This window comes from Natator depressus, chromosome 17 (assembly GCF_965152275.1).
Source record: "Natator depressus isolate rNatDep1 chromosome 17, rNatDep2.hap1, whole genome shotgun sequence".
Classification (NCBI taxonomy): domain Eukaryota; kingdom Metazoa; phylum Chordata; order Testudines; family Cheloniidae; genus Natator; species Natator depressus.
The window spans coordinates 9,207,489-9,235,008 of record NC_134250.1 but is presented as its reverse complement, the minus strand read 5'-3'; the positions used below and the strand labels follow the sequence as shown (position 1 = coordinate 9,235,008).

Below are 27,520 nucleotides of genomic sequence, written 5' to 3'. Positions count from 1 at the left end.
ATGCTATTTTACTGTCATGAAGTCTTAGGGAGAAATCATGACCAATATAGTTCATGCATAACACTGCTGATAACAGATCTTGTTCATTCTTCATATTCTTAGCTACAGCTACTAAGTTATACTTTTTCTTTCCTTTCTAAGGTTGGGTCTACCGCTGTGCAGGTAACATCAGCAGATCGAACAAGAGTCCTCGGACAGACAGTATTTCTAAATGACATTTACTATGCCTCTGAGATTGAGGAGATATGTCTAGTTGATGAGAATCAGTTCACCTTAACCATTGCCAACCAAGGCACACCACTCACCTTCATGCATCAGGAGTGCGAAGCCATCGTGCAGTCCATCATTCACATACGGACTCGATGGGAGCTGTCACAACCAGACTCCATCCCACAACATACTAAAATCCGTCCAAAGGATGTCCCTGGAACACTACTGAATATAGCATTGCTTAACCTGGGAAGCTCAGACCCTAGTTTACGGTAGAGATCTCTTAACTCTTACCTTGACCAAAATGTGTGCTAATTTATTTCTAAGGTTGCCCCATTAGTAAGTGTTTTACAGCAAACATAATTATTCTTTCACCAAAGTTTCACAAACTTGAAATGTATCTAGGAGTAACATTGATATTTCCCAAAGAAAGATCAACTACTCCATGGTGGGAAAATGAAGCATAAATTATACTAGGTTAACTGTAAAAGTTTTGGAAGTCTTAATTCTTATTCTGAAAAATCTCTTTATCGTTGTAAAAAGAAGTCAATTTTGAAGGATGAGATTGCGTAACAAAATATCATGTGGTTGTTTGCATGTCAGTTCACTTTACTCATCTCATCCTAAAACTCTTCACATCTTTCTCCTGGCTTTGTTTTTAAAAACATAAACTAGAATTCAGTCTTGGGGCATTAGTGGCTGTTTTGCAGCTAGAAAGCAGAATAAACAATAGGAAGATACATATTAGAGCTGGCTGGAAACTTTCCAACTGAGCATTCTTCCAGTGGAAGAGGCAGGTTCATCTAAATCAAAATGTTCTATGGAAACATCCCTGTCTGAGAGAAACCAGGTAGGTTTGCTATGGAACCCTGCTTGCTGGGCAGGTTTCTGTCACAAGCCTACCTGGTTTCTTGCCAGGTTAGTCACCTGGCAGGCTGACAAGGCGCTGAGAGTCTGGGAGCTTCCTGGGCTCTCAGCAGCCCACAAGGCCTGGCTTCCAAGCTCCCCAGCGTCTCTGCAATCTGCTGACAGGGAGCCTAGAAGCCCTAGATCTCTGGCAGCCCTCCAGAAAAGCTGCCTCAAAGCCGAGGCCTCCAGGGTCCCTGGCTCCAACCTGTAAGGTGGACTGCCTCAGAAGCGGGGCTTTCACGCTCCCAGCTGCTTGGAATCCCCAGCTTCCAGGCTCCCCAGAGTGCAGGATTTTCGGGGGGACCTCAAACATTTCAAAAAGGTCTGTGAATTTGGAATTCCTGTTCTGTGAGAAATTAAAAAATTTTAGTTTTTCAGTTTTGGAAAGAATATTTTTTTGAAATTTCAGAATTTATAATGGGAATTCCAGTTCCTAGGCAGCTTTGTATATGTGTATGTACCTATATAGACACAGTATAATATACAGACATGTGTCATTTAATTTTTATAGGTTATGTTGTTCTCTGTGGGAATAAGGTGGCAATATTTCCTGCATTCATTTTAATGCATAGGAGAATTCTAGAGTTGCCTTATTGCCATTACTGTGTAAAATGTACCTGTGTAAGACATCAGCACTTCAATGTTACATGTGCAATATTTAAGGAGAGATTTTCCGAGGATGAACTGGTTTTAGTCACAATCTCAAAAATACCTAAATTCAAATGTACAAATTGATTTTATATGGGTCTGAAAAACCAAGGATCAGGTTTTTGCATGGTAGCCCTTTGGTAGCCCTCTTCTCTTCCTTCCTCCCTCCCCGCTACGTATCATTCTAATCTGTTTCATCCAAGAGTAACTAGACATGGAGCCCTTCAGTGATGCTCTTTCAGTTTGTCAGAGAGGGTTATTGGGAGAAGGAGCTTAGGCCCTAGCCCTGAGCCCCCTCCCACACCCCAAACTCCTCATCCCCAGCTCAACCCCACCCCAGAGCCCTCATCCCCCCGCAATCCTCTGCCCCAGCCCTGAGCCTCCTCCTGTACCATGAACCCCTGCACCCAACACCCCTCAGCCCCCCAATCCTCTGCTTCAGCCCTGAGCCCCCTCCTGCACCATGAATCCCTGCACCCAAAACCCCTCATCCACAGCCAGAGCCCTCAGCCCCCCACACCCCAACCCTCTGCCCTACCCCTGAGCCCCTCCCAAACCCCTCATCCCCAGCCCCACCCCAGAGCCCTCACCCCCCCCCCCCCCCCTACATGGTGCAATATAGGGAAACTGTTAAACACTTACTGTATCCCGTCCATTTGTACATTATTTAAAAAAATATGTATCAGCTTACCAGGCAGGTGTGTGGGCGGGGGATGGGGGGAGTGGGAGGAGGACTTGGACCTGTTCTGGGCACCATCAAAATTATACAAACCTGCTGCCCCTGTTGGCATGGCAACACTAGACTGAATTTTAAGAGACATTAATACCACTCTTGTACTGTTTTTAATGGAATTATTTATTGTGTACACATTTTTTTAGATGCATAGGAAAAAAATTTAAATTGCATCACTTATTTTTTGTTGCAGGTCTGCTGCCTATAATCTTCTGTGTGCCTTAACCTGTACCTTTAATTTAAAGATTGAGGGCCAGTTACTGGAGACTTCAGGTCTGTGTATCCCTGCCAACAACACCCTTTTTATTGTGTCAATTAGCAAGACTCTGGCAGCTAATGAGCCACACCTTACCTTAGAGTTTTTGGAAGAGTGTATTTCTGGATTTAGCAAATCTAGTAAGTAGCATTCATTTTCTCTAATGCTAACACTGAGTTTGAAACAGTTCAAGCTTTTCAGTCCTGTTATAGAGCTAATAAATGTTCTCATGTTATTGAGTCAGTCCATTAGCACAGTAGGCTTCAATTAGAAATGCAGCCTAAAGCATCTGCAGGTGCTTTTCAAGTTTAGCCATTATATCTGTGACCTAATCAGCAAGTGGTGAAATGCTCTGGAATGAAGCGGTGTCAAGATACAGACTGGAATCTGCTCATATGGAGAACGTAGTAAAGACAAGATGACCTCATTCACAGAACTGTTTGAACAGTGCCCTCTTTTTTTATAGAATCAATGTCTAAAACATTCTTTAGACTTTTTGATATTAACATAAGACAAATTGTACAAGTGGTTTCAGTGGTTTACAATGATAATGCTTCTTAGGTAACATCTTACTGTATATTAGCTCTTCCACATCACTTCTGAAAGTTGTGTACAATGATTACTTTGGTGAGGGTTACTTTAGTGTCACAAATTCACCAGAAATAAACACAGATCACAATCGGAGTTCCATGTTGGTGATAAACTCTGAAGTCTAGAAAATATATGCCCAAAAGATATGTAGGATCTTTCCTCTACACACATTGTTAATAATCTAAAAGAGACACAAAGAATTTGAATTCTAATCCAGGGTCTGATTCTCTCTCTAACCTTGGCTGTGTCTTGGAACATAGCTGCCTTTCTTTCCTCATGTGTAAAATAGGGATTATACCTACTTCATGAGGGTGTTGAAGATTAACGTTTTGAAAGCACATTGCAGATGAAAAGTACTATGTAAATTCTAAATATTAATGTGTTTACGAGCTTTGAGCCCCTTTCTCTTACATCTCTTCAGCATGAATTAAGATGTCACTCTTCTTTCCAGCTTCCTAAAGATGTATGTTGTGGATGTCGCTAGAACAGTATGTTTCTTTTTAAAGCTTTACCTTTTACACAATAATCCTACTTCTGATCTTTTACAATTTTTTTGGTCTAGGTACCTAGACTTTATTTTTGGACAATAAAATTGTAAAGAAAAGTGCTTGCAAATAATTCTGCACATGTAAAGAGAAGAGACCATCAATGGCCTTCTGTTACAATAACATTAATTTTTGATTTCAGGTATTGAACTGAAACACCTTTGCCTGGAATATATGACTCCCTGGTTGTCGAATCTGGTCCGATTCTGTAAGCACAATGATGATGCTAAACGCCAGCGAGTCACAGCTATTCTTGATAAACTTATAACAATGACAATAAATGAGAAACAGATGTATCCTTCCATTCAAGCAAAGATATGGGGAAGTCTTGGACAGGTACTGACTGCATAAATTCATTATCGCCTTTAACAGCAAAGTGTAAATGAGATATGGGTTATAATCCGCATGCGCGCGCGCACACACACTCCCTTCTTTTTTGTCCTATGATTGCATGGGTATCAATGGACCACTTGCCTTGAATGGTCCTTTGAATATGTGTTAACTGCTTTGCTTAACAATCTCTTCCGCCTTGTATTTAGCTGTGACACACTGGTCTGGTCTACACTTTAGAGTTAGGTCAATGTAAGCTGCCTGCACTACAGTGTTGCTCCCGCCAATGTAAGTCACTCACTACACCGACCTAATAACTCCATTTCCACGAGAGGTGTAGCACTTAGGTTGATGTAGTTAGGTCAATGCAGTGTGAGTGTAGATACTGCGTCAACTGTTCCAGCTGTCAGCCCCGGTGGGTGACAGCCAGAGCTCCACCGCCTGGACCTCCCGCTGTCAGTGCATCACAATGCCACATACTGATAATTAAATTGGTGCAAGCGCTCCTAATGAGGACGCTCACCACCGATAGAAGGCGCTAGTGTGGACGTGCCAGACTGCAGTGGCTGTAGGTCAGCATAACTTAACTTTGTAGTGTAGACTTGCCTGAAGTGTCTACACTTAAATTTTGCTCCCTGCAATTTAACTGCCCCATTATGCCGACTTAATAACTCCACCTCCGCGCGCAGCATAAAATCAAGTTCAATGTAGTTGGGCTGACGCAATGTCAGGGTAGACGCTGTATTGCTTATGTCGACTGTTACTGGCTTTCAAGAGCCATCCCATAATGCCCCACACTAACAATGCAATTGATATAAGCGATCCTGATGAGGGTGTGCACTGCCGACACAAGGAGCAAAGTGTAGACACGCACAAGTGATGTAATTACTGCGGTAGCTGTATTTACACTTGTATTTACACTGTAGCCAGTGTAAGTTAGGTCAAGGTAATTTTGTAGCTAGATGTGGCCTCTGAGTACCTTTACCAGACCAGCAGAAGAGCTTTGGGTAGCTTGAAAGTTTCTTTCACCAACAGAAGTTCGTCCAATAAAGATATTACCTCACCCACCTTGTTTTTTTAATATCATGGGACCAACATGGCTACAATAACACTGCAAACAGGCATTCTACAGTCATTTAATATTAGTGCCAAAACAGTTTTCTTCTTTTAACAGCACTTCAGTATATTAACTGTATGTTGATCGCAGCACACACAACTTCTCATAAAGTTTCCTATTAACATTAAATATTGAGCTCTGGCTTTTAATAACACATTCCTGGCTTCTGCAGAAACCTGAAAATTCAGGAAGTATCTTTGTATGCAGTGTTGTTGTAGCCCAGACCTGAAGAAGAGCTCTGGATAAGCTTGAAAACCTGTCTCTCTCTCTCTCTCTCTCTCTCTCACCAACAGAAGTTGGTCCAATAAAAGATACTCTCATCCACCTTGTCTAGGAAATATCTTTGGCATTCCTGTTATAACCATAATAGTTGCATGGATACTTCAAGAGCGGGCATAAAAGCTCCTTGTTTAAACCAACAAAATTGAACACGTTCCATAATACGTTAATATGGGCAAATAGTATGACAGCCCCTCTCCCCAGTGGCCTCTAACCTAATTATGAATTAAGCTCAAAAGTCTGTTCCCAGAAGAGAGAAGTTGGAGGAGAGGAAAAATGGCTTTCAGAGGTATGCCATTAATAAGGAAAGTTTCAATTAAAAAAACAGCTTCACTCGCTGTGAGGATGTCTGCTTGTTTGCTTGACTGACTATTGACTACCTGCTGGCTGATGTGAACTCCTTTTAGTTACACTCCTTCCCTTTTTCCCCTTCTCATGCTCTTTTTTAGTCCTGTCACCACATGAAGTTGCAACACAGTTGCAACCAAATTTCTTTGAGACACATTGTAACTGCCACCAAAATTGGTGAGCTGCCTCTCCTGTTTGATCGACTTCAGTCACTAAAAAACAGTATAGTTTGCAACCCTGGACCATATCAGTAAGAGTGTCATTTATATTATGCCATTGCCAATATGAAAGTCAATTATCAGGCAGACATAGAGAATGCGGAATTACAGGGTGAAATCTTGGCTTCTTTGAAGACAGTGGGAGTTTTGCCATTCTATGGAGCCAAGATTTTATCCAAGTTCTTAAATGGTGAAAACTACAGTGGATTGAAACCAGCAGTCAAACACTGTATGTGGCCTAATTCAATCGTTTGTACCATTTTGTCTGGATAGTTAAGGAGAAACATTCTCTGCATTGCTGACTGGTATATCTGTATTAAATACATAGCTTTCTCACAGCCTAAAAAATCTTGCAAGCTGTCAGTGCGGTTTTATTGATAGCTAAGGTCACATCTGGTTAATACTTTAGGCAATACCTTACATAAACAATAAGATCTCTTCTTGCTTTTTAAAAAGAAAACAGATTTACTATACCTTAAAAATCCCAAAGCATCTGATGAAGTGAGCTGTAGCTCACGAAAGCTTATGGTCAAATAAATTTGTTAGTCTCTAAGGTGCCACAAGTACTCCTTTTCTTTTTGCGAATACAGACTAACACGGCTGCTACTCTGAAACCTTAAAAACCCCAGTGCGTAGTTTCCAAATTGTTGCTCTAAATAATACTTATCTAACATCTTAGATTCAAATGGCAACTAGAAAGCGATGCAAACTAAGTCCTCACAATCTAACTCCACAGTTGTGAAGCGCACACACTTAAAATTTACATTCATAATAAAACTTGGAGGGGTTCATCTTAATTCAGATGTAACAATGTAAACATGATGTTAAATTAAGCATGGTTATCTTTGCTGAAAAATCACTGAAACTGGTGCTGTAATTTACACCACATACATATATTCAAGTAATAAAACTAAGAGGTTACTTGTCTAGCAGGCTGCTTAATTCAGATTGTTACACCTGAATTTCATTTAACTGATGTTAACAAGCAAATTATTACTTATTTTCTCCAATAGATAACAGATCTACTTGATGTAGTGCTGGACAGTTTCATCAAAACCAGTGCCACAGGGGGCTTGGGATCCATAAAAGCTGAGGTTATGGCAGACACAGCTGTAGCATTGGCTTCTGGAAATGTGAAATTGGTTTCAAGCAAAGTGAGTGTTTTCGTTCCTTAACTTACCTTTAAGTCAGTCAGTAATTTGACACTGCTCTTTGGTACCAGCTCTAAACAGTGGTACGATAGTATTTTAAAATGTGTTCTTAATGGAAACATTTTAAAGTTTAATTGTAATAGTGTTTGAGTGAAACTTTGAGCCCTATTTTTGCTTTAACTAAAAGAAAATGTTTGCTCCCTTTCAGGTAATAGGGAGGATGTGCAAAATAATCGACAAGACTTGTCTGTCTCCAACTCCGACATTAGAGCAACACCTGATGTGGGATGATATTGCCATTCTAGCACGTTACATGCTGATGCTCTCCTTTAACAATTCTCTTGATGTGGCAGCACATCTTCCCTACCTCTTCCATGTAGTTACTTTGTTGGTGGCCACTGGTCCTCTTTCCCTTAGAGCTTCCACCCATGGCCTGGTCATCAACATCATTCATTCTCTGTGCACTTGTTCACAACTTCACTTTAGCGGTAAGTTCTTACGAAATACTATATTAAGTTGATCACTCATTAGTTTACTTTGCTTTAGCAAATGTCTCCCTGACCTGTTCCCATCCCATTCTCCCCCAGCCTCATTTCAATGAAGCTACTGTATCTGAGGGCAGGTCTACACTACGGGGTTAAGTCGACCTAAGTTACGCAACTTCAGCTATGTGAATAACGTAGCTGGAATCGACTTAACTTAGGTCGACTTATTGCGTTGTCTACACCGTGCTGGGTCGATGGGAGAAACTCTCCCATCAACTTACCTTATGCTTCTCGTTCTGGTGGAGTACCAGAGTTGATGGGAGAGCGATCAGCGGTTGATTTAGCGAGTCTTTAATAGACCCACTAAATTGACTCCCAGTGGATTGATCACCACATCCTAGATCCACAGTAAGTGGAAACAAGCCCTGAGACCACAGGTGGCACTGCGGTGATGTATTTTCACACCACTAGTAAAGATGAACTCTAGTTCAGTACTAGATCGTGGCTGAGGCCAGAGCTTTCTTGTGCTTGATCCAGTAAGGCCAATGGCTACAGTGGAGTGGTAGAAATTTATCACCTGTGATGGTCATAAATTCAGAGAACTTACAATAAGAGACAATATTTCCAACTCATTTAACAATAGTTAATTATAGGATAACAATAGGGTGGCTGAGATGGATAGTTGAAACAAAAGTGAGTCATTTAATCAATCTTTAATCTTTATCGCTCACAAACAGCAATCTTCTAGAACACTCAAGTTTTGTTTCTCTTCTGGGGTTTTGAAAGTGTTGTGTTGCTGTTCAGCTTTGCGAGAGATTGCCGCACGGGTGTATGGCTAGAATGAATGAGGACTGGGCTAAAAACGGATTAGCTGATTTAGGGCAGATCTTTAATGTAAATAAAGACTAAAGGGAGTGGCTTGTTTGGAAAAGGGGTGAGGTGGACACATTATCGACAAGGATTTTCATGATGTAGATGAAGAGGAAACTGTGTCTGTGCTCTAATTGGCTGAAATTCTTCTGTTGAATAGATGTATAGAATACCAGGTAACCAAAATGTCACTTGTGTAAGACGATTGTGAAACTAAAAGAGGATACCTTACATGCTGTTATATTTTTGCCGTTTTTCAATGATCCAAAGATAAAACTTACTGGTGAGAACCAATAGAGTTAAAACCCACTAGCAAGTATGTCTTCATAGCGTCTTATCACAAAAGTGGAGGCATGAAAGCATGTTAAAGGAACCTTAACACTTATAATATTTTGCGCATATATATATATATATATATATATATATATATATATATATATAGTGCCATTATCCAAGAATCTGAAAGCGCGTTGTATATACTAAGAATTAAGCCTCACAACAGCCCGGAGTTATAGGTAGGTATCTCTAGTTTACTGATGGGTGAACTGAGGCATAGTGAAGTTAAAGGCCAGATTTACAAAAGTGTTGAGCACCCACAACAGTGATTTCAAAAGAGTTCAGCTTCCATTTAGGCTTTAAAATGAAGTGGCCAGATTTTCCAAAATGGTCAGAACCTTCCAGCTCCCATTCAGAAAATCGGGGCCTAAATGACCAGACTAGAACTCAGCAGCACTACCTCCCAATACCAGCTGTTAACTGTGTTCTCTACCCTTTTCATTCTGTGGCCCACCTCAGAGAGAGAGTTTGTGGAACCACCTCCCCTGACCAAATTCCCTACTGCTTGTTTTTTCAAACTATTTAATTCTCCTGACCACATTTTGAGAATCAGTACACTGGGCCACACACAGTGGCATAAATGCACGCCAATAGCATGTAAAACAGTTTTAAAACAGGCAGAACAGTACACGATATCTCTTCTTCTCCCTGCCCCCCTCCCCCCCCCCCCCGAAGGTCATCCACTTCCTAGAATACATGCTTACACCTTAAAAATGGACTCTTGGTCTTGAAGGTACTTTTTGAAATGTGGGATGGGATTCAATATATTAAATGTAACTTGTAAATTCTTAATTAACAGAGGAGACGAAGCAAGTTTTGAGACTCAGCTTGACAGAGTTCTCGCTGCCCAAGTTTTATTTGCTGTTTGGAATCAGCAAAGTGAAATCAGCAGCTGTCATAGCATTCCGATCCAGTTATCGGGATAGGTCATTCTCTCCTGGTTCCTACGAGAGGGAGACTTTTGCACTGACTTCCCTGGAAACAGTTACTGAAGCTCTGCTGGAGATCATGGAGGTACGATTTGTAAGACCATGAGAAACTAATAAAAGCAGTGAATTATTATAGCATAGTAGTATTGCATATACTATCCTGCAGGCAAGCAGCATAAGAGGACATCGGCTTCCTGACTTAGCTTAGCACTAAGTGCTTAAATAAGGAATAGCTCACTAAGAATTAAAAGCAGATACGTATTTTGAGTAGGTGCTTTTCCTTAAGGTTACATGTATTCAATATCTTTTTTTAGGCTTGTATGAGAGATATTCCAACATGCAAGTGGCTGGACCAGTGGACAGACCTAGCACAAAAGTATGTTGTGATTCACAGAAACATAACCTATAACTGCATGTGTAGTAGATGTGCATCTCTTGATTTTTTTCACTACACAGGCTTTTGGAAACAAACTTGTTTAATACAACTCACTTCTGTTTCTCACAGGTTTGCTTTCCAATATAATCCATCTCTGCAACCAAGAGCACTTGTCGTCTTTGGCTGTATCAGTAAACGAGTGTCACATGGGCAAATAAAACAAATAATCCGAATTCTTAGCAAGGTATATAGTTCTTTGTTTTTCTTGATGTAACTCATAGAATAGCTCCTTTAACAGCCAAATAATTTTGTGTCTCAATTAAATTTTGGATTCAGGAGAATTTATTGACTGACACATTTTAGCGTGAATTTTTATGCAGAATAAGGAATTGCTGCATAAATGAAAATCTAGTTTTTGTAGCCAAACTGTTTCTGACCAGAATAAATGTGGTGGGACTGAATTTGATTCCTCTTTAGTAATTTTACCCAGTGTTGCTGCTCATACTAGAAAATAGAACGGCTAGATATTTATCTCGGACTGAATTTGGAGTATTGCATTGAGGCTGAGTCTAAAAGCTCAGTACTTAGCTGCATCTGCATCACTGTGAAGGAAGTTATAAATTTAATAGCTGTGAAAAGCAAATAAAGTAACTTAAAGAGAATTTGAATAAAGTCCCTACCATTTATGCAAGTGAAATATTTTAAAACTATGCAGTTAGCTTAGTAATGGTGTCCATGATGCCAAACAAGATCATAAAGCTGTGTTTAATTGTGGGTGACCGGTATACCAAAAAGATTAATTGCCCTTGAGCATTTTATTATTCTACTCAAGTTTCGTAGACATAAAATTTAGGTGAACAGTATCTGAAATATCAGGACTACTCAATCCCTCTAATATAGTAGCTCCACTGATCCTTAAAATAACAGTACAGCACCTTAACTTTTTTATGTGCACCATGAAACGTTTTCTAGGTTTGTCATCCTCACTGATAATACTTCAGAATCCTTTTAAAACAAAACTAAATCAAAACTGCTGCTAATTACTGGTTAGAACTTTGGTCTTTAGATCCCGTTTTTTAATAAAAATTAAATGTTTTTTCCGTTTTTCCAAAAAGGGACTTGAGAGCTGTTTAAAAGGGCCTGATAATTACAACAGCCAAGTTCTTATAGAAGCCACAGTTATCGCACTAACCAAGCTGCAGCCACTTCTTAATAAGGTAAATAACACTGATAAAACTATGAATCTGTTCTGTAAATGAAAACTATAAACATGTTTAACCTCAAAAATATTAATACAAATTATGAACTTCATCTCTGGCAATATTCCTGTTCTTTTACTCTAAAAGTAATTCCTGCTCAAAGGGAAATCAAAAATGTCACTGCTTTGTATTTGAGACCCTCTCTGCAAAAACTTTGGAAAAGCTGAGCTTGCATGGGATTGTCTGGTAAAGCAGAATTATGGGCAAAAAGAACATGAGCCACAGCAAGGTTTGAAAGAGGTTATTTCATGATCTGCTCTCCTGAGCTCTTCAGCTTTTTTGGCATTCCAGTCTGTGACGGCTGGCACAGGTCTTCTGGATCATGGTTTGTCATAAAAGCTAGTCTCATTTGACTTGAAATGTTCCAGTCATCATGTTCATGACTTTGTCAGCCCAGCAGTTTGCATACAGTTATGAATCTCTGTAAAATTTCCTTGCAGAGTTGTACTGCACACACTCTCAAAGGGTCACAGTACATTTGAAAATGGGGTGAAGCGCTCGAATCTGGGCATTACTGGAAGAGGGTGGCTAGCGCCGTAAAGTCTCTTCCGCTTGCAACTGATCTTGTAAATATGTTCTAAAGAGAAATTAACTTCCAGAAATTTTCTTGATATATGCATTTGGAAGGCATGTTAATGTAATGTTCTTCCATACACATCAAAGAATTTAAGCAAACATTAGTGATCTGTCTGAAGGATCTTCTGGTGATTTTACCATTTGATATTTCATCCTTATCTTGATACCTTTATTTTGTATTAGCAGCGTTGTCTGCTGAGCCAACTGGATGGCATTATATAGGGTTTAGAACTGACAATGGGTTGTAGGAATTAGTAGTGCCTTAGTATTTTCAGGTTCAGTTTTATGTTGATATGTCATGAACTTACACTTTAGTACAGAAGTTTAATTTGAGTATTTATTGTAAAGACAATGAAGGCCACGTAGCCTTTGGAAGTTCTGCTTCATTTCACTTAAAGTCTAATAGTTTGACTCTACCTCAGTAAAATATAAAGCTAGTAACTTTGGACCAAAAAGAAAAGGAGTACTATTGGCACCTTAGAGACTAACCAATTTATTTGAGCATAAGCAAGCTGTAGCTCACGAAAGCTTATGCTCAAATAAATTGGTTAGTCTCTAAGGTGCCAATAGTACTCCTTTTCTTTTTGCGAATACAGACTAACACGGCTGCTACTCTGAAACCTAACTTTGGACCCTGATCCTGCAAGTCTGTCTGGTGTATATCTCTGGTAATGTCATGCGCAGAGGATCAGAAATGAATCCCCAATATGTCTGTCATCTATAAGGAAGACATCATGTCAATAAAAACTGCTGATTTGGGAGTCCCGGATTAGTTGAATGCTCACGTGCCCAGCATGCCAATCTGATTGGGCATGTAATGGCCTGACTAGTTTGGCCACAGCGTTATGATCACATCTTTTGGAATCTAGACTTGGTATTGAACGCAAACATCAGTTCCCAGATTGGTGGAATGCAGGTGCAATACTGATTTTGAAATGTGTGTGATTTGAAAGAATGGAATGAATGGAGAGGCAGCAATCACAAAGAGTGATCCTTGTGACTAGTTCTTCTGTGGTACTTAGACATCCACCTTGAAGAATACAACTGCTTGAGGAATATAGATGGTGCTTATGTGGACTGTCAGTTTTGTCTTGAATGTGGTTGAGGAGAGAACCCCATATGCGGATAACAGACCACCACCAATCAAGGATAGCTTAAGAATGCGTGACATAAACAAGATTACCAGGATACTTTTTGTCCTGTTTTATTCATTCCCAGAAACTGTTTTGAAATTAAAATCATTGCATCTTTTTCACCTAGGACTCTCCTATGCACAAGGCCCTCTTTTGGGTAGCAATGGCAGTGCTGCAGCTAGATGAAGTTAACCTTTATTCAGCAGGTACAGCACTACTTGAACAAAATCTACATACCTTAGATAGTCTTCGGGTTTTCAATGACAAGGTAAGTGATCCACCCACTAGTAAACTGTGTAAGCAACCCTTAATGTACTGTGCATTCTTACCTTTGAAAGCAAACAAATCTGTGTATATGCTTCCTTGTTGAACAAAATAGTTGAGTGAAGAGAACTGGTGTATCGTACTCTGACTTGCAAGGAAATCAATATTCCAACATTTAAGGGTCCTCATGTAAACCTGCATAGAAAAACGCTTGTTGTTGTTGATTCCTGTTGAACCTGAAATTCCCCTGCAAGGTAAAAAGATACTGAATTAAGCTGAATACATTTGGGCTCTTCTCCCACTTCTCCTTAAATGTTTAACCTAATCTTTGACATGTAGAGAGAGCACAATCACAGCAAATTCATTCTCCCACTTCCAGAAAGAAAAGGAAAAAAGTCCAAATTTGTAACCTGTAATATAGCTTGGAATCTACCCAGACTGACACAGAGCACAGACATGTCAAAATTACACTTAAGGATTTTATTTACGTATTTTATTGCAAGTTTCCAACTTATTTTGACTTCTGTAATTTTTTACCAAAACATTAGTGGTATGAATAATAAGCATGAATAATCTGCAGCAGACACTGTTTTTCGTTAACAGAGCCCAGAAGAAGTATTTATGGAAATCAGGAGACCTTTGGAATGGCACTGCAAACAGATGGATCATTTTGTTGGACTCAACTTTAACTCTAACTTTAATTTTGCATTAGTAGGACATCTTCTAAAAGGTAGGAATAGAAAATTTGTTGTGCTTGCTTTTCATGTCATATTCTAAGTTTAGTTTAGAAGCATAAGCAAAACGCTCATTCACTTAAATGGAATCCAGATTTCATGTTGTGCGGTGTGAACTGTCACTGGAGGTGTGGCTTTATTTCTCTTTCTTCCTTTGTGGTACTTTCTGTAAAAGTGCTTTCTCTTTATGAGTTAGGCTTGACTTCACTTCAGGCTTACTGCATATTATATAGGTGATCATAATGGGACAAGAATTTAAAAATGTAGAATATCTGCCTAGACACTTGCAGTGTTCTGGTCTTTGGGAAAGGGCAGAAAAAATAATAGTTTTAGTATGTGTTCATCATTCACTAATTTTGTGCTTTCTCACTCTGTATATATGAAGAGTTCTGAGAAATGTATCAGAAAAATATTGGTAAAAGCATTATAATAAATATGCATTAAAAACTGAATGTTCAATCCTTGATTTCTTCATAACCTTGTTTCCTAGGATATAGGCATCCCTCTCCTACCATCGTAGCAAGGACAGTAAGGATTTTACACACACTACTAGCTCTGGTTAACAAACATAGGAATTGTGATAAGTTCGAGGTGAATACCCAGAGCGTGGCTTATCTGGCAGGTAAAAAAGAACTCCTAACCTTCTGCCTAATCAAAAGGAACAGGGTGTGGCCATTCTTGACCTTAGGTAGATAAAATATTAAAAAGCTATTTAAAGAAAACTTTGTCAGAGAATGATGGGGCTGTTCAGAAAATCAGTCAAAGGTTAAATCAGTGAAGGAAATGCTAACAAAAGTTGATAAACTCAGCATGTGGGGTATCTGTTTCAAAATTCTCCCAGGGGTTGGAGAGAGTTTCTAAAATGTAAATATTAAATGCTTATGTTAAAAAAAATAAAGCAATCAAGAGTTCTAGCAGCCTAGCAAGAGTGAACAGTGTGGAGGGAAAATATTTAAATAAAATTTTAGTTGTAAACTTATAGGGGACGGTTATGAAAAATAATTCAACTACTTGAAAATTATTTCAAAAACCTTCCTTGTCCTTGAATTGACTTCAGGCATTTTAGTGAGAAATAATTGCAGCTTCCAAAGGATGTGTGCGTGTGCTGAGAAAAAAATTAAAATCCATGGAGTACCGCGTAGGCTTCTGAAAATGTTGATGTCTTTGAAAACTCGTTCGCTTCCTTTGGATTTTTAGCTTTGCTGACCGTGTCTGAGGAAGTTCGAAGTCGCTGCAGCCTAAAACATAGGAAGTCTCTCTTGCTGACAGAGGTTTCAATGGAAAATGTTCCTATGGATACATATCCCATGCATCACAGTGACACCAGCTGTAGGTCAGTGTGTCTCTCACTTTATTTAAACTACAGCAGTTGTGTAAACCTCAGTGACTATTTTGGGAGGAAAGCTGTACCTTTTGCAGGTTATTTAAAGGTAACCTATAATGTGTTAAAAACTAGAACCAGCATTAAGAAGGGCTGCTTAAAGATCAACTGTGCGTTAAGGGTTCAAGGCTTATGCACTACTTAAGCACTATGTGCTTAAGTGAGACATAAGTGGTGTCTTGGGCTTATACTAGCCTCTCTGCATAGGGCTGAAGTTTACCCTAAATCTTGTTTCAACAATTTTAAAAACATAATCATCTTTATTTTTCTCCTTTAGTAGCGCCGTAAAATTGCTACCTAGTGATCCCCTACTTCCTTCTTTAGCTGAGATTCCAGCACGCAGAAGCTGGTAACATCAGTATTGCTTATGGGCAGTGAAATCATAGTATAGGAGGTCTGCATGTAAGTGGAAGAGCAAGCCTGGTTTTATGAAATCCTGAGTATATTTCTAGAATTATTAGAATGTTTGTTTATAAAAACAAGATCTAAAAACCTTATAGATCAGCTGATTATTAATTAGGGCCTTCCCCTTTCCTTATAAGTTGGCTTCCTTACATTGGGTAATTTTCTTATTTGTTTTTACCGTTTCAGTAATATAATCACACAGGGGTCTGCATTTCACTGATAATTTTACACAATTTTGCAACCGAAGTGGTTACTACATAAACAATTCCAGCTGACAGCTTTAACTATTACTGTTACAAAGGGGAAAGTTCAAATAGTTGGAGGATTATAACCAAATATGTGCATTTTTGGTTTGTAAAAATTAAATTCCTCCACACTTTCAGGACACTAAAGGAAAACCAACCGTGGTCCTCTCCAAAGGGGTCAGACAGACATCTTGCTGCCAGTTACCCCACAGTGGGACAGATTAGCCCACGAACACGAAAATCCATGAGCTTGGATATGGGACAGCCTTCACAAGCCAACACTAAAAAGCTACTAGGTAAGTAAAAAACGAGGTTTTACTAGTTTGTTACATCAGTCTTTAAAAAGCTAAAGCAGCGAATGTTTTTGGGTGAATATAACCTATTTATTTGATGTTTTTAAAATGTGCCCATCCTTTCTTCTAGTAACATACATAACACCTACTCAGTACAAATTGGACCAACCTCCACAATTAAAGTCCCTCCAAACTAAGGCTCTCGCCCCTTCCCTGCATCCACCCTCCCAATAGGAAGTCTTTTTAAAAAAAAATAAAGCTTTGCAGTGAAACATAATGGTCATCAAATTCAAGCAATGCAGGGCCAAAAAGAAAGCGTATTCCAGACTTAAGAATCACTTGCTGCTTCCAGCCCTCTCCATCAAAACTTAGAGGCTACTAACTTCACCACTTCTCCTGATCTCCGTGTCTGTGGTTAACACCAGAAACGAGGCAGTCCCAAAACATTAAGAGCTTTTGGCAGTTGTTGCTTATTTTTTTATTGAAGTACTGAAACATATATTACAAATTTCATTGCCTTTGAAAACAAATGGAAGAAAAAGCAGTTTTCAATCTTGCTGATTTTGTCCATGTCCTCTTTACATTTCAGAAGGAATACTTACTAGTATTTGCTTGGGAAAAGGCAGATCTTCAGGACATAATTAAAATGTGTAAGAATTACCCTCCTAGTGAGAGAAGATGAAAAATTTTGGTTCGTTGCCAGCTGCATGTTACATTTACAGCTCCTTAACTTATTAGGTTTATGGGTGGAGAAGTCTTAACTGCACAGGAATAAACAAGAATGAAAAAAGTTTCCCGGCATATTGCATCAGTCCTCTTACGTTACATGACTTATATCTGCCTCTCCTTGCTTTGCAGCAAAAGTTGCCTCTTAATTTCCTTGGAGGGTGAAACTGGGGTATCTGAGCAGGGCTTGTTTGGTGCCTTGCCCCACAATGCTTCAACCCTGACCTAGAGGCTCTCAGCCCCAAGGGGAGAGAGGATAGCTCAGTGACCAGGGCCACTAAATCTTTGGTCTCCCCTTTGAACCTTCTGATAAGGGCTCCAGTTAGTAGCAGTGGTTAAGCAGTTGGTAGTGTGAGCACAGCACCAGTGGAAACTTATTTGAGACCGCAAGACTCATTTAATATAAAGGCCACCAAGCAATCATCAGATAGTAACAACTTTCAATTACTGCCAACGAATGTTGGATTTGAATTGGCAATCTACAAGTCCATAGCCTATTACCTCTCACCTGAGCAGTTCTTTAAGCCATCTTTACCCTTCCTGTATTCTGAGATTGTGTAGGGCTGCTACCTGTCCCTTTTCCAGCGACCTCTGTGACACTGAAGACCCTGCAACAGCCCAGTCTCCATGGGGCCCCAGAGCTGCCCAGCCGCCGCTTGTGGCAGGGATCCCCCCCCCTGCAGTGGCTTAGCTGCCACGAGCAGCCGGGGCCTCCCCGCAGCTCCTAACTACCAGCAGCAGCAGAGGAATCCCAGAGTTCTTAGCGGCCACAGGTGTTGGGGGCCCCCCTCATCTCCCCAGCCACTGCTGGTAGGGCCCCCCCCCCCCCCCCGCAGCTGCTCGGTTGCTGCAAGCAGCCGCACCCTCCATCCCCCCGCCCCCCAGCCACCGGCAGCAGCAGAGACACCCCAAAGTTGCTCAGTGGCTGGGGACAGGGCCCCTCTTCTCTCCCCCCCCCCCCCGCAGCTCCCCAGACTCCACCATTGGCAGGGCCCTCCCCGCATCTCCCAGCCCTGCAGAACAGCGGGGGACCCCTCCCAGCCCCTGGGCAATGGGGTCCCTGCAGCTCCCAGGTGGCTGCTGGGGGGATGAGGGAGGGAGGGCCAGGGTGCTGGACTCTCCTTCCCCATTTTGTCAAGGATATTTTTAGTAAAAGTCAGGGACAGGTCACAGCTTCTAAGATTTTTTTGTTTAGTGCCCATAACGAGTCCATGATTTTTACTAAAAATATCCATGACAAAATTGTAGCCTTAATGATGATATCAGAGTATTGGAGAGGACCTGCTGTGGTCCAAGCTTCCTGCCTTGGCCAGCTAGACGACTACAGTGAGCTGCTTGCTTCTGTTTCCTTCTCAAGAGTGGATCAAGGACTTGGAATAACCATACTGACCATGTCACTTAGGATTATATTGCTTTTTAGAGCTTTATGGGGGTCTGCACAATACCCACTCACACCTTGTTTATCTCAAACCCAGTGCTGTTCAACCTCTCACCTTTCATAAGCGCTAAAATATACACACTAAGTGAGGAGGAGTCGTGACCCTGATAGTGACTCACTTTCCAGTAATAAGGCATTAGAATATTTACTAAATGGGAGACCCTGTAGTATGCTGACCATTTCCCTGTGGTTTCCCACTGCAGTAGATTTTGGGAAAGGAGCAGCACACACTTGGCACCTGAGCCTTAAATAACATTTTTTAAAATTGGCTGCTAAACTGATGTATATTGTGTTAGCCAAGCGTTTCAAAAGATGTGACCTTAATATCCCAGGTACTTGTGTGACCATATCTAGAGCTACTGTAGCCACAAGTGAAGATTGTTCTAGAACACCAGCAGGACAAAGACCGACAGAGGTCCTGCTCTTGTAGGGATGTGCTTTGCTGTTGCATACAAAAGATGTCCGTATCACAGAGGATGGTGAGACCACCTCTCCCAGTGTTCTTGTCCATATGTCCTCGGTAGTGTAGTACCTTCACAGCAAAAAAACATTCAGTACCTTACTATTCAGATACACAGAATATCCACTGTGGTTTACTGATTTAATTTCTTGATGGGTTTTTTTTTAGGTACAAGGAAAAGTTTTGACCACTTGATATCAGACACAAAGGCTCCTAAAAGGCAGGAAATCGAATCTGGGATTACCACACCCCCCAAAATGAGGAGAGTAGCTGAAAATGACTATGACATGGGTGAGAAGAAAGACTAACACTTTTAGACTATTCCTAGTGTTAAATGCAGTGCATGCACATGAAAAGATTTATTACTAAATTCAGTGTTCATTTGTTTAGGGTACAACAAGGCAATAGATATGCATTTGTCTTAACAAAACAAGCCACCTAGAAAGTCTCCAACATTTTGTAACACTGGCAATTGAATCTCAAATCACTACAGTTGAACAAAGTTAATATGGAGACCTACAGTAAAAGACAGCCAAAAAAAACATTGCATTGCAGAATGAAATCAGATGAACCAGATTATGCCCTTTATATGTTTATGAGCACTGAATGCAGGGTTTTTAAAAAGGAACCAGTAGCCTTATGGATAGAGCACTGGGCTGGCACTCAGAACGCCTGGGTTCTGTTCCTGGCTCTGCCACTTGTCTGTTGGGTGACCTTGAGCAAGTCACTTCACCTCCCTGTCCCTCAGTTTCCCCTTCTGTGAAATGGGATATTGTTTATCTGCTGATGAAAAGTATTACACATGAGCTTGGTGGTATTATTATTATTACAATAAACATGCTTTTTCATAACATACAAGTCATTGAATTGTGGATAACACAAAGCTGTTTCATGGGAATTGTAGGTGGCTGAATTTGATGGGATGGTATATAATTCTTTGTTTTTTAATTATTGTGCTCTGGCTGAGTACTTTTTTTTTTTTTTTTTTTTCTGGCAGAAACCCAGAGAATATCACCCCAACAACACCCACACCTTCGGAAAGTTTCTGTGTCTGAGTCTAATGTCCTCCTGGATGAAGAGGTCCTTACTGATCCAAAAATTCAAGCCCTGCTGCTTACTGTCCTTGTAAGCACACTTTCCCCATATTATGCCGTATTTTTTAATGCACTATATCTTTAAAACCAGCATGTATGTTTCAGTGCAATGCTAATAGGGCTTGATTGGTCTGTCCCTCTTGTGTAAAAGGCATTCTGTTTTGCCCACTAATGTCTAGGATGTCCAAGAGAATTCCTTTTTAAAATGCATATTTAATATCCATAAATGGGCAAATGTTTAATGTTCACATTTATGCACCTTTTTGCAGAGTACATCAAATTACTATCTCACTTTTTCACGGGTGATGAGAATCACAAAACAAATGATGCTACAATGTGTGCATTACATTTTTAAAAAAAGAAAATCTTAAATTGCTGGAACTAGATTACTTTGAGTTTTAAACTTATCTGAGCCCAGTAGTGGAGGGTTACAGTATAAATTACTTGTTCTCCCAGCCTGCTCCAATGCAGTTCCCATCAGTGCCATCCTCTGAAAAGACATTCAAGAATGTTTAATCTGAATTTCTTTGTTCTTTCTGAAACTCTTTGAAGTTTGAATATGTTTCTAAACTTTCATTTTTTGAAAACCGGTGGGGCAATCTTTGTTGAAAACATTTCTCACCAAAAGAAATCTATTGACCAACATTTTTGCCAATTTTTTAAATTTTGACCAACTCCGTTCATTGTCAGTCTCCTGTGTACACATGAAATACTTGAAATAAAAACTGTGTCCTTAAAAAGTCCCTTAATGTGATTATCTATCTTGCTAGTGCTCTGTTTTGGGCAATCAGGTGCTGTTTGTGATGAACTAGTGTTATGCCTCAATGTTTGAGATCCCTGTTGTTAAAAAAAAAAAAAAAAATGAAGCACAAATATTCACCTCCCAAATCAGAGAGATACTGATTTTTTTTGTTTGCATTATGCCAGGCAACATTAGTAAAGTACACTACAGATGAGTTTGACCAACGAATTCTTTATGAATATTTAGCAGAAGCCAGCGTTGTCTTCCCAAAGGTCTTTCCTGTTGTGTAAGTAATTAAAACTCAGTTTATATAATATTTTTTGTATTAAGCTTGCTGCTTTACACTTGCATAAAATGACTTCGGGAACTGGATGGCAGGGGGTTACAAGACTTTTTTTGCCCCTAGGTTGCTAGTTCAAATTTAACTTAGACTTGTAAGGACTGAAGGCTGTTCCCATTGGAGGCTATCTAGTGGCCTATGTGAAATGCGTTTGGTGTTTTTGGTGGTAGCGGTATCCTCAATACAGAAACCACTCCCACAATTGGTGCTAATAAGTACCCTTATTGACAGTTTCCACAGAGAGGCCAAAGGCCATGGAGACTGAATTATGCTCTGCCATAATCCTTCCAAGTCAGAGTTTGGGTGCTTTCGCCTGGCTCTGGAGAATCTTGCACTGCTGTTACCCATGCTGTGCTGCTTCCAAACTTAACAGCAAAACCTTCCCATGCTCATTGCAGCCATTAGTCCAGCAGTTCAGTCATGGTTTATCAGTGTTTGACACTATAAAAAAGAGTTGAAATAAAAATAAAAACTTAAGAGTTTGTTTACAGTGCATTAGTGTGTTGTTGCAAAACAAGGGGATACATGTTACCTTTTAGATTTTTTTTTTTTTCCTCCAGCAAATAAACAGGGTTGTTTTTTTACTGGTGTCCAAGTGACCTGTCAAAACAAGTTATTTAAAGTGTAGCCCAAGCATAGTCCTTCAATATGATTCCGCATACAACTTGTTTGCTTAGTTTATCACTGTATTATTGTCTATGTGCAATCAATACAGTTCAGGAAAATCCAGCTATTGTAGTTTAACTTTTCAGTTGTGCATGTTGTAGAAAGAATATCACATCCTCCTGTTATAAAATGATGGTCAGATTCAAAGGAATTTCACACATCACTGAAATCAAACTGGCAGTAATTGGCATCCTTTATGACAGTATAAGGAGTAATACCGAGGATTGAGTAAATCCAGAGATTCATTTTACCAGTTAATTATTTCCTTGTAAATAATTAAAATATTTGATTGTGCATGTTTGAGTATTTTGTTAATTGCTAATTAAAGAAAAGTGTTGATACGTTACATTTTCTGTGTCTGGGGTTTTCAAAAGCACTGAGGTAACTTAAGGGCACATGTCCCATTGAAAGGGAATAGGGTTTGTGCTCCTAAATCACTTGGACACTTCTGAAAATCCCATCCCAATAGTTTTGTTTGATAAATGAACCTGCAGTTCATATCTAACTTTAAGTAACTATATGAACAAAAAGACGACACTTACTTTTGTATTGTTTAGGCACAATTTATTGGATTCCAAGATCAATACCCTTTTGTCACTGTGCCAAGACCCAAATTTGTTGAATCCAATTCATGGGATTGTTCAGAGTGTTGTCTACCATGAAGAATCTCCACCCCAGTACCAAACTTCTTACCTACAAAGTAAATATCTTTCTGCTTTTTTTAAACTGTTCTACTGTAAAAATAAATAAATAAAAATGTTTCCATCAAGATTGCTGCTGCCCAGAATTTGTTGTGTGGGTTTTTTCTTAATTTCACAAATCTTAATGTAAGAATGTATTCATTTGTAATAAATTACCTGTTTTAATGTTAATGTAAAATTCCTTGCTGTGACTGCAGATTGCCAGCTACGTAAGAAAACAGTAAGTGAAATAGGCTAGAAATGAAAACTCAGTGATGTTTCCACTGACAACAGCATGTGAAGTACAAAATGAAAATATTGGTCAAAAGTTGCAAATAATAAATTAGATTTGTAAAATTCTCTTAGATTTAACAATCAAGTGTCTAGCTGGTAAATAAATTGCACGAGGTAAAATTTTAAAAGCACCTAAATCTGGTTTTCAAAGTGACTGAAAGTCCATGCAATTTAGGCTCCTAAGTCACTTTTGAAAATGTGACTTAGGGCTCCTAAGTCATTTGCCCTTTTGGAAATTTTACCCATACTTAAATGCTTAACCTGACAGCATCCCTTTTCAATTTTGGGCTTTTGAATTCATTTATTATGCTTAAGATGTATATTATATATAAAAAACAAATCTCAGTAATTGTACTTTTTACATGTTAAACACAATTGAGCCTATTTTTAGGCATCAAAAAATTTCACAGTTTGTCACTGTGAGATCCTTACATAACATTTTTTTCAATATGTAAGCAAATCCAAGTGATGCATCTTGTATACCTTCTAATTAGTTTGGTTTCCTATCAAAATTGTATGAGAAAATTGTTTGTTATAGGGTGGTAATATTCAATTTGTTGTTATAGGTTTTGGATTTAATGGATTGTGGAGGTTTGCTGGGCCATTCTCTAAGGTAAGAATAGTATGAAAAATGTAAGTTCTTCAGAATCTTGTCTTTATTGCCTATATGGAGCACCAGGATGCCCTTATGGCACTATATATAAATATTAAAAAACAACATTGATAAAACAGGCAAACTTTTTATGTGTAAGGCAGTAACTAGCTCTCTGGCAGACCTCACAAATCTTGATAGATTTGATAAGCGGGTATAAAAACAGATAATGGTACCTACTGTTAAGCTATCAGGTAAGAGCAATCAAGTTGGTAAATAACCCTTTGCAATGCTCCCATTGTCATTGTTAAGAGGCACTTGACATACGTTGTCATTCAGCACATCTTTAGGTCTTTATTAAATGTATTTTGTAGCTTACAGAAATGTGGAAATCAATACAGGAGTAAATTCACAATGATAAATTTCACATTTTACACTGAACCTAATGTCATCTTAAGTATTGACCATCTGTACTGCAATTTGTTCTGTCAAACTGATGTAACAAGGACCAAATGGGCAGAGATGGGCAGTGGTTGGATATTAGATTTAAAGGAGCACAGATAATGATGTTTATAAATCGCCACGTTCAGAGCTAGACCCGGCAGTTCACCTTCTAAAGGAAATTTCAGCATTGGTGCTACCACTTCATTACTTGATGCTGCTGCTATCAAGTGATATGTGCATATTATAACTACAGATTGCCTTTAGTGTATATTAAAATTAATCTGAATATGAGCCTAGATTGCAGATGCCCACATAAAATGCTTAAAGACCTAGACAAAACAAGTGAACACCAAAGTAAAAGTTCGAGGTAAAATTTATGTTGATATTGGTGGAAGTGAAATAGGAACAGATCTAATTTTTATTTCCACAGCAAACACAAATCCCAGACTACGCTGAGCTTATAGTGAAGTTTCTTGATGCCTTGATTGACACATATTTGCCTGGAATTGACGAGGAAACCAGTGAGGAATCCCTACTGACACCTACGTCTCCTTATCCTCCTGCAGTGCAGAGCCAGCTTAGTATTACTGCAAACCTTAACCTTTCTAATTCTATGACCTCACTCGCAACTTCCCAGCATTCCCCAGGTCAGTAAATATTTTTATATTACCTATATAAAGGGAACATATTAAAACTAACATCTGTGTAGCCCCACAAACAAAAATTTTCAGTAATACTCCAGAGATGTTACTATATTAAGCGACATTACATTCTGAAGCAGGGCTTGATGTTGATTTTGTCTGTCGTGAAAATTGTCTTCTGGCCCTGGGAGTGGGACTCTCAACATTGTCATATGTTACTTGTATCTCAGTATCGACGTTAAATTTGTTAATGAGGAAAACTTGCAAAATGCATAGGGATTCAGGATTTTCCTGTTGTTGGTGATACATGCTGCGGAATAACGGCAAGGTGCAGCAGCATGCAGAAAGAGCTACGTTTTAGTGTGTGTCTGTAATATTAGAGCAGTGGATGCTAAAAAGTAAACGTTTACATTTGTGTTGAGATATCTTCGTAGTTCATCATGGAAATAACAGTATGAAAGTCAAGGTAGGAACATGCAAATTAACGCCCCAGGGGAAAAAAAAATCCAAAACATCATTATTCAGTGGGAGGCAAGCCCTGGAAAGTAGTAATGCTGAAGGAGACCTGGGGGTTGTAGTGGGGTAAATAGATATGAGTTGGTAATGTAATATAGTTTAAAAAAAAAAAAAAAAAGCCCAAACCAGTGTAGTATAAGACTGTACAGGCACCAGCATGATGTCACAGAGCAGAGGTGGTAGTCCTACTGAATAAAAGAACTGGTGCTCCCACACCTGAAATACTGTTTCACTTCTGACCACATTACTAAAAAGATACTGGTAAATAGAAGTTCCAAAAAGAACTACAACCAAGTATTAGGAAAGAGTAAATGATGGAGGAATGGAAGACTTTAATATGTATAGCTTTGCTATGTGACAACTAAATGGGAGGAAATAAAGCTGCCGATGTTTGCATGCAGGGGGATAAACAGTGAGCAAGGTGAGGAACTATTAAATGCAGTACATGAGGATATGAGTGAGGGGCAGTAGGATGAAGTGTTCAAAGAAAACACAGGGTGGATGTTGGGGAAAATTTCTTGATACATTAGGCAGTAGTTTTGAATTGCTAACTTACACATCGAGTCATGTCTTTTCTGCCTCTGTTAGTGATACCAATATAGGTGTATAATTTTGCCCTGTTGTGTTCAAATTACTACAGCTCTGACACTTTTAAAAATCATCGTTTTGGTTCCATGCTTATTTTTCTGTTCTGGATGCAAGGTAGTCTCTTCCTTGCCTTTCGGGCCAGTACTTGTAATAGGCTGTGTTCATTGCCTGTTTTCTGTCTGGCTTCTGTTGGCCCAAAACCAGGAGTCAGTTGCACTCAAGAAATCAAGCCTTCCAGTTCTCCTTTTCGCTCACAGCTGTTGTCCATGTTTCTTTGTCTATATGATGATAAATATTTGGTTTGCAAAAGATGAGGCAATGCTGGTTACCAAATGAGTAACACTGAAGTGTATTTAAAATCCTACCACTTCATCACTTAGTTGTGACCTCAATGCAGAGTCTGTCCAGTGTCTTTGAAGAAGTGGACTCCAATTTTTTAGAACAGGTGAAACACTCTAGTTGATTTAATCATTGAAGAGAGAGTGCTAGGATTGTGTCTTGAGAAAACTGAGCCAGTGCAAGTAGAAAAATCTGGAGAAACTGGCTCATTTCCCAAGTTCTGGCTAAGCCTACGTGATTTATTTCACTAACTAGCTTTGTCCTGAATGGGAGAAGAGTATTCGTTTTTCAGAGTTGTACCTGTCTGTGCTGTTTTATCAATAGCACAGCTCAGCCCTAGGGAGGCTTTTATTGTCATTGCAGTCTTGTTGCTGTGTCCTTGTTATAGATGTTCATTCTGAGGACAAGTAAGGAGACTTGGGCAGTGAGAAACAGAAGAATTGGGATGCAATCAGGTTTATGATCACGAGGTGTTAAAATTATCAACACTATTTTTCTGTTATAAATGGTTACGGTAGATGTTAGTTTTAGAAGTCCTTGGAAAAATCATTTTTTTACATTGCAAGAATTTATGTTCCTGTCTTAATTTCTTAAATAAGAAGGTGGCTTTAGCTTTGTTTATAAACATACAGAAATTTTTGGCAGAAGTATTATAAAGCAATGAATAGTCAAAAGTGTCAAGTTGGTTGACTTTTTTTAAAACAGAAAACTACATGAAAATCTTAGATGGTGTCTCAATGGTATTACTGTGAGTATTTAAAGGGACACAGTTAAGTTAAAAATCAATTGCTTTCTGAAAATTTTGAGCTGACTATAGGTACAAATAGCACATAAGGCTCCTATTACAGAAAAAAAGTTAAAGGAAAATTTTGTCAGGTTAATTTATGTATTTGCCAACACAGGTTTAGTAAATTCACTGTTTTCCTCTATGGTCAGTTAGGAAGATGGAAACTGACAGACAAATGGGAGTAGGAAAAAAATTAAAGGCATTTTAAAAATAAAATTCAGAACATGCTCTGTAAATCACGGGTTCCCGAACTTTTTCAAAGTTTGGTCAACGTCTTAATAGAAAGACCTGTCTGATGGCTACCTTTCATCCTACAATTATGTAACATCTCTGTGACAACTCCAGCAGTTGTTTGCTCATAGTAAAGTGATGTTGGGAAAGCATTTGTGTATACTTAGCTTCTGTACTGCATTGTGTGTTGTGGTCTTTTCAGGAAAAAAAAAAAAAAAGTTTGCCGTGTAAGCTTTTGCTCTTCATTTCATTACTTCCCATCTGTTCTGTTTCTCTCAATTAGAAACAAGGAACAAGTCAGTTCCCTGTAAACCACTAGAA

At 39.2% G+C, this 27,520-nt stretch overlaps 1 protein-coding gene across 2 annotated transcripts in view; it reads left to right on the top strand.

Annotated features, from left to right (window-relative positions):
* Positions 1-27,520, top strand: part of NF1 (neurofibromin 1) — a 169,197-nt gene that overhangs the window by 125,438 nt on the left and 16,239 nt on the right. For both annotated transcript variants that reach the window (XM_074974899.1, XM_074974898.1), the window contains 20 exons: positions 142-482; positions 2,694-2,896; positions 4,035-4,228; positions 7,198-7,338; positions 7,544-7,823; positions 9,826-10,040; positions 10,270-10,331; positions 10,461-10,575; positions 11,447-11,548; positions 13,427-13,567; positions 14,167-14,293; positions 14,788-14,919; positions 15,495-15,630; positions 16,467-16,624; positions 19,414-19,536; positions 20,243-20,370; positions 21,267-21,367; positions 22,645-22,787; positions 23,628-23,674; positions 24,528-24,744. In XM_074974899.1, the coding sequence (XP_074831000.1) occupies positions 142-482; positions 2,694-2,896; positions 4,035-4,228; positions 7,198-7,338; positions 7,544-7,823; positions 9,826-10,040; positions 10,270-10,331; positions 10,461-10,575; positions 11,447-11,548; positions 13,427-13,567; positions 14,167-14,293; positions 14,788-14,919; positions 15,495-15,630; positions 16,467-16,624; positions 19,414-19,536; positions 20,243-20,370; positions 21,267-21,367; positions 22,645-22,787; positions 23,628-23,674; positions 24,528-24,744 (3,106 nt within the window). The remainder of the gene's footprint in view (positions 1-141; positions 483-2,693; positions 2,897-4,034; positions 4,229-7,197; positions 7,339-7,543; positions 7,824-9,825; positions 10,041-10,269; positions 10,332-10,460; positions 10,576-11,446; positions 11,549-13,426; positions 13,568-14,166; positions 14,294-14,787; positions 14,920-15,494; positions 15,631-16,466; positions 16,625-19,413; positions 19,537-20,242; positions 20,371-21,266; positions 21,368-22,644; positions 22,788-23,627; positions 23,675-24,527; positions 24,745-27,520) is intronic.